The sequence below is a fragment of the Lichenostomus cassidix genome, chromosome 17, assembly GCF_008360975.1.
Source record: "Lichenostomus cassidix isolate B80296 chromosome 17, HeHo_3.0, whole genome shotgun sequence".
Taxonomy (NCBI): domain Eukaryota; kingdom Metazoa; phylum Chordata; class Aves; order Passeriformes; family Meliphagidae; genus Lichenostomus; species Lichenostomus cassidix.
This window is the reverse complement of record NC_139497.1, coordinates 10,321,569-10,334,959: the sequence shown is the minus strand read 5'-3', so window position 1 is coordinate 10,334,959 and position 13,391 is coordinate 10,321,569. Positions and strand designations below refer to the sequence as shown.

The 13,391-nt window shown below is 45.7% G+C and overlaps 1 protein-coding gene across 12 annotated transcripts in view; it reads right to left on the bottom strand.

Moving 5' to 3' along the window:
- Positions 1-13,391, bottom strand: part of EXD3 (exonuclease 3'-5' domain containing 3) — a 282,421-nt gene that overhangs the window by 175,627 nt on the left and 93,403 nt on the right. For all 12 annotated transcript variants that reach the window (XM_085076512.1, XM_085076507.1, XM_085076510.1 and 9 more), the window contains 3 exons: positions 3,064-3,117; positions 2,498-2,637; positions 1,527-1,627 (listed from right to left, as the gene is read on the bottom strand). In XM_085076512.1, coding sequence (XP_084932638.1) covers positions 1,527-1,627; positions 2,498-2,637; positions 3,064-3,117 — 295 coding nt within the window. The remainder of the gene's footprint in view (positions 1-1,526; positions 1,628-2,497; positions 2,638-3,063; positions 3,118-13,391) is intronic.

The following is a 13,391-nucleotide window of genomic DNA, read 5'->3' as shown; positions in this document are numbered from 1 at the left end:
AATTCAGTTCTAGCACAATCAGCACTAAGGCAGAAATTCCTCTGCAGGTATTCATCCCCTTCCAGAGCACTTCAAAGGACACTGACAGTTTAGCAATGTGTGAATTCCTGCTCATAATTACACATGGTATTATGTAAAAAATAAACAACAACTCTCATATATGGGACTATGACAGTCATCTAACACTAGCTTTAGCTAAAGTTGCTCACATCCCCTTTCACATCAGCAGAGGTGATAAAGGTCTGGAAGGACATATATCTGGAAGGAATGGGATCTGTATTTTACCTCAAGGAACCTCTTCACCAGTGAATGGCTGTGGAGGACCAGCAAGATTTGGCCATTATTATCAGCAGCTACAACATCTGGAAAGCATCACCAGCTTGAAGCATGTTGTATCCCACAGAGTGCACCAGAGCCCAACACATGCTCCTCTCCCAGATTTTTCATTTTATTATTATTTCTCAGGATTTTGCATGTGAACAGTTTTATCACTTCACCTCTACCATTATGTCATATCTGCTTGGTGGAGCTTTCATAAGGAAAGGGAACAACTCATTTCTCTTTACAGATCATCAAAGACAACACAGCCAACTGAATGCCCGACATTGTCAAGGAGGGAAAACTACCGAAAACTAATGAACTCCTGGGAAGGTTTTAATTTATAAATAAATCACCCCATTGTCTCAACTTTCACACCACCATGCTTGGTTTAATGATATCCACTTCTCCCCCAGTGAGGGTTTGCAAGGTTTATCTTGTTAACTTTTGAACACCAGTCTGAAGATGGGAAGATTAATATGCAATAGTGTTGCTGCCAAGTGTAATAAGCCCACAATTTGTGGTTAGAAAACCCTTTTCAGTCCAAGAAAAGAGAATTGCATACCTTGGGTTGATGATGGAAACCTCTGCAGGGTAAAAGCTAACGGTGCACCTAAAGGGGTGCAGGGCCCCAAAGAGAAGGAAAAATCAACAGTCCCCACTAAGAACTAAGATTTTGTTAGATGGTTGCTGGTGAAGCTGCTGGTGAAGTGATCGAAAATGGGCCACTTCTCTTGCAAGGCTGCAAGAGCCTTAAAATTCCGCGCCCCCCCAACCCTAGTTTATGCCAAGAATACAAAGGGCTGTGAGGCTCCGGCTTCCCCAGGGTTATCTCCTCCCAGCTGATGGACCTGCAGCTCAAGAAAACAGATCCCCAGTGAATAATGACTTGCCTGTTATGTGAGAGGAATGGAGTCATAACTCAGAGCTGACCATGGTGTGTTTATGCAGAGCCATGCTGAGGTCAGGATTTATTTAAGATCATGGCAGAAGCAGTCTATTAGTCACCAGCACTTCATTCTTTGACAGCACAAAGTGACAATTCCCATAACTTACCAGCTTTGTTTTTCAATATCGTTAATTATATCCTGAAACTCCCCAGGATAAATGACAGCAAAGATTCCTTGATGAACATGGAAGAAGACAAATTGACTTTGTCTGTTCTTTATTACTGAGATAACTCCCCAATACGTTGCAATATTCCATACCTGGGTCTACGTTGAATCTCTCCAGGAGCCTGAAGACAAGCTTGCTGAGCACTCTGCGGTTAAATTTTTCTGGTTTGTACCTGGACAGGCCTTGATATGGTCTGTAACAAGACCAGAAAGACACATCTGTGGCATCACCTAAAAGGTGTTTCCCAAATAGCAGATATTTAACAGCAGAGGGATTGGGCTTTGCTGGGTGTTGGTAAGGACAGGCTCCTGCCTTTCCCAAGGTACAGTGAAAAGCCAACAGCACAACCACACAAATTTCAGTCAATGACTGAAGCAAGTCCAGAGGCTCGTTTTAAAGAAAGAGAAAATGAGCAACTTCTTTTCATCTGTTTTTCAGAGCTGACAGCAACTATTGCAGCTACACCGTAACTCTGACTGGGCTGCTGGCCCTGAGTGATAGGAGTTATTCCAGTGAGAGGCAATTCAGAAATGAAAACACACACCATGAGTTGATGAGCACAGGAAGGTTAACCACTTGCATCTCTTGTTTTTCTGCCACTTCATCACAGTGTTATCTTCCTGCCAGACCTGTACAACCAATACTGAAAATCACCCTTGTCTGCAGCAAAGCATGAGAGGCTGATTGTTCCAACCTCCCCGGCAAGCTTTGATACTGTTCCGCTGCTGGGGTGTCCTGCACAGGTTTCATTTGCACTCCTGGCAGGAATGGAGTATCTGTCAATAGCAATGACTTCTCTGTCCTACAGGCTGAGGTGTTGGAGAAGGCTCTATCACAGCCACCAGAATTTTCCCTTTTTTAGCTAAGTCAACATATTGCACTCCCTTATGCTGGGACACAATCACAGACAGACAACCAGGGGACAGGCACACCATGCTGAGATCACAGACACAGTCTGAGAACAGGGACACTGTACTCTGATCCCAGACACAAGCAGGGGACAGGGACACTGTGCTCTGGCAGCACCTTGGCCCCAGCTGCTCAGAAAGACAAGTGTTTCTACCTTGTGATGTCTCTGATATTGAAGCTGGGATCACACCATGTGTCCAGGGTCTGCAACAGCTTGCTCTGGAGCTCGGGATATTCTCCCACGTAATCTTCCACCAAATTAGCTTTATCCTGGAGCAGTAGTGGGGTACACATCTAGGAGAAGAAATCACACTGAAAGCACTGTGCCCTGACTTTGACACCCATGGGGCACAAGAGCAAGTCCCAACCCTGCCCAGCCCACCAATGCTGCCAAGAGTGCTGTGACATTTGCAATACAAACACGAGCAAAGCTTCAATGCAGCAAAGTACTGATCTCTGCCTTAGTGATGAACACAGCCAGGATTTGTTATAGTGGTGGCTGCAGCCAGAAAAAACAGGCAGCAGGTGTAACAGGGTTGAACAAAACACACTCTGTGCCTAACCTTGATGTAAAGGTACATCAACAACACAACAGATACTATTTGGGAATGGGGTAAAGCCTCAGGTGAAAGGCAGCAGGACTTGGAGGGCCCTGATGGATCTCCTGCTGAACAAAAGGTGGATGTGATGACAGAGAAGCCTGCAAAGGAAATGACTCACCTTCTCTACATCTTGATCTGGCTGTAATTTCAGTTTAATACTCAGTATGGCTGCCTAGAAAACACGAAAAATAGTTGTGTATTTAGAAGAACCCTATAGTGGATAAATGGGCATTATTCCAAAGTCAGTAAAAATGCTGTTATACACATTTTTAATGTGTTAATTATTTCTGTTACATTGTCAAGCACAAATCCTGCAAATATTAGGTCACATTCATTTCACAAATGTGCAAGAACACTCCTGGCAAAGCTGCATATCCTGAGTAGCAACAGCCCCTGAAACAAAATTTAAATTATCAACTTGTTGGGTAAAAAGAGAGAAAGTGAAGCACTTGGACAAAACCAGCCGAGGTGGATATTTCCTATCAATGTCCTGGTAAAAAACACCTTACCCACCACACCTTTCTGAGCTAACTTTATCCTTCTCACTGCAACTTTGAAGTTTGGTAAAATAGTTGCATTTTGCGAAAGCAACTCAAGATGTTAAAGACCCTGAAATCAAAAGGTTACAGTTTCTATAATTCCTGAGTCACTCCACACCCCTGAAACTGTCAAGGTCACGACAGACGACGAGATGAGAACTCTTTACTTTTCCCTTTTGTGTGATCTCCAAATCTTTGATAAGCCAAGACCTGCCACGTTCACAAAGTGCCTCCACACCAGGACCTTCTGCAGCCAGGAACCTGCTGGGATGAATTGCAGGAACTCAGGAACCGAAGAGCTGCTTGAGCCACTGCCTGTCCCACCCCAGCTGGGGACTACAGAAATGGAAGAAGCTCTAATTGCACACTGCTTGGGAGGCACAGGCATTAATTAGGATTTATAGGAGGTAATAGTGTCTAATTTCTGTAGTTCGTGAGAACACTTGGATCTCAAATACCGAATAAGCACCTAATGGGTGGCTTTAACACAGTGCCTTGTGCCAGCAGCTGGGGCAATAAGGGCAAGGAGCCTTGGAGCACCTGTGTGTGTCAGTGCTGAACTGGGAGCCAGGAATGAGGAGGTTGGATGTGGAGTGTCCTTCGAGCTCCTTTGTTGAGTCAGGCTGCATTTTCCCAAAGGGCTGTAAGCAGTGCTGAAAACACATCGGTGACCCTGCTGGAGCACGAGTGCAACGCTGACTACCAATGGATGGAATCCACTGAGCTCACAAAAGCCTGTTTATTCAAATCAGGATAAAACCAGTTTGGTAGGGCTTGGAGGAAAAGCTCTTCTCTTCCATAGGTCTCCCTGCTCTTGGTGATTGATTTTGATTTGAGAGAAAGACCAGGAAAATGACACATTTGTCAAAACAGATGCATTTTAGAACTGTGTTATTTGTTGGAATACAGAATCATAAAATGGTTTGGGTTGGAAGGGGCCTTTAAAGCCCACTTAGTTCCAACCCCCTTGCAGTGAGCAGGGACATCTGCAGCTGGATCAGGTTGCACAGACCTGCTGTCCAGCCTGACGTGGACTGTTTCCAGGGATGGGGCAGCCATAGCTTCTCTAGGCAACCTGTGCCAGGGCCTCACCACCCTCATTGTAAAAAAATCTCTTATATCTAATCTAAATCTCCCCTCTATTAGTTTAAAACTATCATCCATTGTCCTACCACTCCAGGCCCTGCTAAAATGTTTGTCCCCATCTTTCTTACAGACCCCACAACACATCAACAAAATGCAGTAACAAATGTGCATTTCCCCAGGGAAAGAGAACCCCCACCATTACATGTCACCTGCATCAAACCTTTCTGGAAAAACTTAAGCAGAATAATAACCCAAATGGGGGCAGGCACATGCCTTGAAATCCATTTTTTGTGATTACTCGAGTGACACCTGAACTCACCCTATCACTGGCAGCACATGTTCTTCAGCACCAGACAAGCACCACAGACACCTCACAGCTCACCCTGCTCACAGCAGAAGCACTGGATTACATTACTTTCTGGGGAATTCAAGCCTGTATTTCAACCATTGCATCACAGACCAAGTGTGCAAAAGCAGAGAATCAACACATGTCATGGAAGTTCAACTGCTCAATCCTACTGTCCCACTTTTAGTGGGAAAACATCAGTTTTTTCTGTTTGTTTTGGTTTGGGTTTGGTTTTGGGGAAATTTGGATGGTTTATGTTTTTTTAACATTGCTTCATCAAAAGTTTAGGTTTCATCCTCAAAACAGAAACCAAGAGGAGAACTTTAAGTGACAAAAACAGGAATCACCATTGATGCAGAGACTGAACAGAAAGCATTGCTCAGCCTAGCTAAACTTTAGCCAAACTTTTCTCTTACGCCAGACTTTATTCCACAAGTTAGAGGCAAAGAGCTGCTTATTTTCTCTCACATTAACAGCTTATCACAAAGTTCAAGCTGATTGATTATTCTCAAGTTGAAGGCTGCTACTTCTGGTGTGGACCCGAAGAAGGGGTTTGGGTCTCCAAAACTTTAGCAGCTGGTTTTGTTTTCCTCCCAACTCCTCAGTTTGCTGAATTAAAAGAAACCATTTAAAAAAAAAAAAAAAAAAAAAAAAAGCTTTGTAACTCTCAAAGCCCTGTTTCACCACTTGATCTCGTTAGTACCTTCTATTGTAGCCTTAGTTTTAACTGCAACATCCAACAGCTCCCTAATGGCTTTTTAATGTTCAGATTAACCTAATTGCAGCACTGTTATCTACATGGCAGGGATTTATCTCCAGCTCTATTAACTGTACAGGTGACTTAATCAGATGAACATGCGTGGTGTCAGGCTGGGTTTTCCACTTTTCCTGGCTGGATATTCCATCCCATCCCAAAGGGTGTAGAACAACAGATGTTCATTTGTCCAAAGTGTGGGGAGCCCTCCCCTTCCTGCCCCAGGGCTGGCAGACTCAGCTCCTGCACATCAGGGCAGGAGGACAGAGAACTTCAATCAGAGATTCATGGAATCATTATAGTTGGAAAAGATGTGTAAGATCACCAAATCCAACTATCAACCCAAGCAACACCACAGTGTTCACTGACAAACCATGTCCCTAAGTGCCACATCCACATGTTTTTTGAGCATTTCCAGGGACAGTAACTCCATTGCTCTGGGCAGCCTGGTCCAGTGCTTTACATAAGTTGGTTCTTAACAGCAATTTAACATCCTCCAGCTCAAGTAGGTAACAGAGCAGCCAGAGCAATGATGCTCCTGGCAGAGCCTTCCTGCAGCAGGGAACACTCACAGAGCAGGTGAGCAGGTGAGGACACATGGACAAGGACACACTCATTGTCCATGCCTGAAGCTACACACGGGAGGAGAAGCATGACCTAGGCCCTAGGAACAGCACCAGGCTGGATCAGGGTGCAGCTCCAGGGCCTGGCAGCTGAGCAGGAGGACAACAGAGATAACATCAGCCTGTTTACGATGGGAATAGTACGAGAAGAGATATGAGTAACTGTAATAAAGATGAAAGTGCTTGGCAGCTGTGCCTGTGATCTCGACTTTGAGCTATTTTAAGGTTTTTCTTTTGTTATTATCGTGTTTTGAATTGTTTCACTCCACAAACAAGTTTTGTGTAAAACGACCCTATTTTTAACAGTCTGTTTACAGCCGATAAGATCTCCAGCAAAGCAACACCTCATTTGCAGGCTCATTTTGACTTAGAAAACAAACACTTTAATGAGGCTGAGCAGGCTGTAACTGAACGGGTGAGAAACCCCCTCCCCACCCAGAGCCAGCATTCCCCATCTGCAGTGCTGGGCTGGAAGGCGAGCCAGGGAAGCTAGAATCTGGCAATTCCCTTCATCCAACTGCAGATCCTCGGGCTGGATCAGCAGAGCAACACAAATCCTGAACAGCGGGTACTACCCCTGTTCGCCAGCTGATCACTAAGAGCCAAAACCCGATGTAGGATGCAGGAACACGGGGAAGCTCTGGGGAATGTTATGATACTGACAGCTTATCAAGGTCTACTCACCCCCTCAAGTTCCAAAGAGAATGTTATTGTCATGGCTGGTGGTACAAGGAGCCTTTGCACAAAAATACCTTTCATCCACAGAGAGTTTCTTGCATAATCTAATAACAGCAATAATTAGCATTATTGCTGCACATAACAGTGTTCAACCTGTACTAAACCCCCTGATGACAACAAACCTGGGGGAGGCTGGTCCCTCTCTTCTCCTGAACCCCCAAGTGTATGCAGGAGAGGGATGTAATCAATCCACTGCTTAGTGCAGGAGAAAAATTGATGGCCATCGCCTGCTCCAAATCCTGTCCAAGCTCCAGAGTCTCCTCATCCTCAGGGAGCTTTGGGCCATTCTTTGACTTCATGATGGTGAAAGCAAAAATCCTATCTGGGCATTTTGTTATAGATTTGTCTCCCAAGGATAAACACCTAAAATACAGCAGAAGGCTGGCTGAGGCTGGGGAAGAATTCAAAGCTGGGCAACACTACACTGAATTCTACCTAACCCATGTGTAGGTGCATTGACCAAAGGATGGGGGAAGTTTCCCAAACCTGACATGTTCAGGCCCAGCCATGAGCACCAGAACACTCCCGTAGTCACACGAAGGCAAACACAGAAGTATGGGAAAGTGGGGAGTGCTTTGGAGTGAACACAGCCCAGACACCCTGCACCAATACCTGCTCCTCTTGGCTTGTTTTGAATGCAATTGGCTCTGTCTCATCGAAAAATGACTATTCTTTCCACATACAGTATGAGGTGCAGGAAGCCACACAAGATCTTATCTGCAAGGGTAAGCGCACTTGGGTGGTGTCTGCACTGACAATTTCAACAATTTTCCCACGGTGGGGTTCGCATCAGAGGAATAACCTTGTGCAGGAGAACTGTTTGGAGTGCTGAGACAGGACAGACACGAGTGATTTCTGATGACTCCTGCATTTGGTTCTGCTGCAAGCGAGCTGGGACAGCACAAATGCAAATATGTCTGTGCTTGGCTTGGTGTACTATTTCTGAACACACGGTGAAGGAATTTCTGAAAACCCAAAGAATAAACCAAACAACAGAAGAGGACTGCAGAGGAGGAACCGACATCAACTCCGAGAAAATCACAGTGATCAAAGCCTGGATATTGGCAGAAATAATTGAGTAAAAGGCACACCAGGTATTAATCACTGGGCACATCAGTTTTGTATTTTGGAATCACTCATTTCAAACTTGTGGCTAATCAGCTTTGCTGAGCTCTCAGAGTGCATCACTGCACAGTGGATGACATCAGGTTCCATGGTTGATTGCTTCCTGTTCAAAGAGCACTCCATACAGCTTGCTGTAGGAAGGTCTGCAGAAACCAGGGAAACATGATATTCCTCAGGTCCACACTTGAGAGACCAGGAAGGAGTGAAACATCAACATGGAGCAGTGACAGGTTATTCCCAGATGAAGAATTTGAGTAGAGGGAGAGAAGTACAAGTCCAGGTTGGAATATGCACAGGTGAAGCGAAGAGGGACCTGAAGCCAACCCTCTCTGATTTGTGTCACTCAGGTTACTCAGCACTTTTAGATGGAGTTTAATGGCTCAGCTCATTCTCTGAGCACTGCCCAAGGTTCAGGTGTGCTCAGGGCATCCTCCCCCACCAGCTCCAGACTGCACAGCTGAATCTGCTGCACATCCCCAGGGCTGTCCCAGAGCCTCCCGGAAATGCTGGCAGTAGATGCAGAACTCTACCATCTAATTTATGACTTCCCAGCAATGTTCAAGCATTCTCCATGCACAGCCCAGGGCAGAGGTGGCTCTGGAGGCTGGGAAGGGCAGCAGTGGCCCATGGCCTGTGGGTTGGCTCCCTCTGTTCTGGAGGGGCATCACCTGGAAATGTGCCACTAAAGCTGTGCTTTATCAGCAGGGCAAGTTCAGAGGAAAAAGGGGTTGATACTAAAACATCGTAATCTTTACACAAGAAACAAGTGCTGTAACATTTTCCTTGGCCTTCTTATCCAATATGATTCTCAATTTAAGAGAAAAAAGGAGATTCAAATGCACACACTTTTAAATACAGTAAGAGCTGAACAAGCTTTTGTATAATTAAAGTGGTGAACGGAGATAAGAAGCAATATCAGAGACATTTTCCCTGGCCTGAAAACAGCTCAGAAAAAGCCAGAGTGAAGAAATCCAAAATCTGATTATCCATTAACATGCTCAATCAATGCTAACACTGATCTCTACTGACAAATCTGCAAAGATACACCGTTTGTACTCCAGCACCACATATGAAATAGGACTACAAACACCAACATCCCTGACTCTGTTCAAAACATCCCTGCACTGAAACCAAAGGTCCTGGTGGGGACTGAACTGTTCATTTTTACACTTTTGAGTATTTTTACACCTTGAGTGCTCCTTTAAGTTTAATTCTGGTCAACCATCCTTTCTGTTATATCTATACTAGTATTGCTGACAAAAACTTGCAGTTCTGTGTCTACACAGCTTTTTCTTTGGGTACTCCAACATATTTTACGCCAAATTTTGACTGAACTCTACCAGATAACCCACACTATCTTAATTGAAAGAGCAAACACTAACCAAATTTAACATATGAGCCTTCATTATTTCTAGGAACTGATGGATAAAACATTAGAAGAAAAAATATACTTTGCTTTTGAAAACAGAGCAATCTGAATGGACAGCAAGTGAAAATCCTGTTAAAAATAAACTGCTACTGGCTTCATCCAATATTCTTGTTTTAGAACCAGAGTGATGAAGGGGAGAGAAATTCTGCAAATCACCGACACAGAGAGGCTGGAGTGGGAGGTCTCTCAAGCCCAAGAATATTTCTGGTTGTCAGAGGCTAAAAAGATTATTTATTGTTTCCTTCCTAAACCCAGCTCCAGTGCCACCTGTTCAGAATTTACTATAAAGCTGTTAAACAAGACGAGAACTTTGATGCTGACTGTGAAAACAAGTTTCACTGTATCTGACCCGAGCAGCATTCATTGCTGATCCAGAAGCAAAGGAATTTGATTTTTTTCTTTAAGCACAGCTATCTTTTTACCTTTATAAGCTGTTTAAAAAATGTAAATAAAATAACTCAGTGGACAATAGAGGGCATTCATCCCCCAGAAAGACAGCCGCCACCCTTAGACATGAAATATCGCAGCACATTAAGTCATGAGACCCCGCTAATCAAAGCTGACAGGGCCTTGAATGTGATTTCTGCTGAGACTTAGCGATATCATGGGGCACTGAAGCATGCACAGCCTGCCAGACTGCCCCTGTTCATGTGACAATGGCTTTTATTCCCCAAAGGGGCCTGCGAGTGACAAGAGTCCCCTTTGTCTCCAGGCTCCCGCATTCGCAGCGCAAGAGAGGTTCATTCAAGCAGCCCCAGACACTCTTTGAAAGGCTGAAGTGTAACATAAGATGACCATGAAACACTAGCTTGCCTTCTGCCTACCCCTCATTCTTCTCCAGCACAGCCTGGCCTATTCAGGGCCTCTCGCAGCCCTGCTCGCGCTGCATTACCCCCGGTCTGCTGAATCCCGGCATTGTCCCGGCCAGCACCCAGCGCCCTTCCCACACCAAAACACCTAGCGCCCTTCCCACACCAAAACACTGTGTCCTTCCCACACCAAAACACCCAGCGCCCTTCCCACACCAAAACATTCAGTGTCCTTCCCACACCAAAACACTGTGTCCTTCCCACACCAGAACACCCAGCGCCCTTCCCACACCAAAACATTCAGTGTCCTTCCCACACCAAAACATTAAGTGTCCTTTTCACACCAAAACATTAAGTGTCCTTCTCACACCAAAACACTGTGCTCTTCCCATATCAAATCCATCCAGAGCCCTTCCTACACCACTTCCACTGGCACTCAGCGCCCTTCCCACACCAGAAACACCCAGCATCCTTCATACATGCACCAAATCCACCCAGCGCCTTTCCCACACCAAATCCACCAGCACCCATTGCCCTTCCCACACCACATCCATCCAGAGACCTCCCCACACTGCCTTCATCCAGAACCCTTCCCACACCACATCCTTCAGCACCTAGCACCCTTCCCACACAGAGTTCTCCAGGAGCCTTCCCCACACCACGACCCCTGGCACCCATCGCCCTTCCCAAACTGCATCCACCCAGCAGCACAGCTGGGCTCTGGCACCACTGGCACAGCCCAGGCTGAGTGTGGCATGGAGTCATGGCTGGCTTCAGAGGGATTCTGGGAAGGGGACAAGGCTGTTGTGCTTCACTGGGACTCTCTGAGTGGGAATGCTCAACCCTCCCATCTCCCCATGCCACGGGGCCATGACGAGCAGAGCTGGGAGCCCCTCACCCTGCTCAAAGCTCTCATTGCTCCTCCAGGATCTTCATGCTCCAGTCATAAAAGATAAAACCCCAGACAGCCCAGACACCTCAAAACTCCACTTACACATCCCTACTTTTTCCAAACTCCCAGTTTGCCAAACTGCCTGTTTCCTTGCATCCCGGGAGCACTAGTGCCATCCGCTGGCGCTGCTCCCCTGCAGGTGTCTCCTCAGCACAGCCCGTGCTGCTAAAGCCGAACCCAGGCAACTCCACCTGTTCCAGGCCTGGCAGGTGCTGAAGCCTCTCCAGTGCCCTGTCCCAGCACTGCCCTGAGCCCTGGCTCAGCCTCTGACCAGTGCCACCACATCCAGCCGTAAGGGAGGGCCAGAGGTGCTTCAAAAACAAAGAACTGCCATGGCCATCCCCAGGGAGCTCTAGGATCTCGTCTTCCAAAGGAAACTTTCTCCAAAACCTCCATGAGGGAAAGGAGAGTTACCTCTCAGGGCAAGGGGCATTCATGGTTTGCATACCACAGACAATGGGAATAATCTAGAGTAAATCACAGAATCCCAGACTGGTTTGGGATGATTAAAGCTGACGCAGTCTGCCATGGGCAAGCCCTTTGCCATGGGCAAGGACACCTTCCACCATCCTAGCTTCCACCATCCAAGTCCTGTACAGCCTGGCCTTGGACACTTCCAGGGATCCAGGGGCAGCCACAGCTTCTCTGGGCAACCTGTGCCAGGGCCTGCCCACCCTCACAGGTAAAGATTTCTTCCCAATATCCCATCTAAATTTCTCCTCTTTTAGTTTAAAATAACTGCCCTTGTCTTATCACTGTCTCCCCAAGAAAAATATCATCTCCCTTTTATTTTACTGAACTCTGAAACGCCTGGTGTTTTATTGTAAATACAGCAAGAAAATAAATAATGACAGCCAGGATTTGTATGGATTTCTGTCCTTTCAGGTAAGAGACTGAAGTGCCAAAAATCCTACATGTAAATCTGCTTCACTGTCCCAGCTGAGAGATGGGGAAGACCAAGACAGACAGACACCCAGAGCCACTGCAACGCTCAGAGCCCCAGCTCCAGGTTGTTTGGAGTTAGTCTGACTTAGGTTTATTCAGTCCCCAAGGGCAGTAAAAGACTTCCTGTTATTTTTGAAGATAATTCTATTCATCCTTCTGGTAACAAAACAAAGCTAGAAGAAAGCTATGGCTGAGAGTGAGAAGCTGTTGAGGTTTCCTGTTCTTCACACTGGGAATGAGCAGTAAATGAGCTCTGCCGTGAAAGAAAGAACAGAACAATTCTGCAAAAAAAACCCTATAGCTTTCCAAAACTGGATCTAGAAAGAACTGTATTTCTAATGAAAACAACAAATATCTTTGGAGTCATGAATCTAAAAATCCCACTTGAATATAGTCAAACAAGATGTTTCTGTTACAATTGTCAAATACATTAAAAAACCTTTTGAGCACAAGAGTAAGTCTCAAGCAGCTACCTGGGAATTTCAAATCAAATACAAAATCTCTTTGTTTCAGTATTGAAAGAAATCAACAGGAATGGGATTCCGGGATCTCAAGAATAGGAGATTCTTTACTGAAGAACAGGATTTTAAGAATGCTATTTGAGTTTTTAGTTTTGCTAAACAAGATCAAGTTGTTCTACACCATCCAAATGAACCATGCTCCTGGGAGAAAAACAAACCCTTTTGCCTTTAAAAAAAAAAAAACATAGAATGGTCGGGAGGGCCCTTCAAAACCATCCAGTTCCACCCCCTGGCATGGGCAGGGACACCTTCCACTATCCCAATTTGCTCCAAGTCCCACCCAACCTGGACTGGAACAATTCCAAGGATGGGGCAACCATGCCAGAGATGCTGTAGAACAGCGTAAAACACACCTGATTCTGGGTCTGGTGAAAACCTGCCTGTGTCAACCATCCAGACACAAACACAGGAGGTGTTACACATTAGGAATATGAGCCTCAGTGGTGAAGAGGCTTCAAAACTCCTCCAACTGAGACCTGAGTTTAGGGCAATCATGTGGGACCAGTGAGGTTTTCCAAGCCCTCTGGCTGCAAGCAGGCTGGAGACAGCACAGCAGGTCTATGACCAAGAACTAAGATC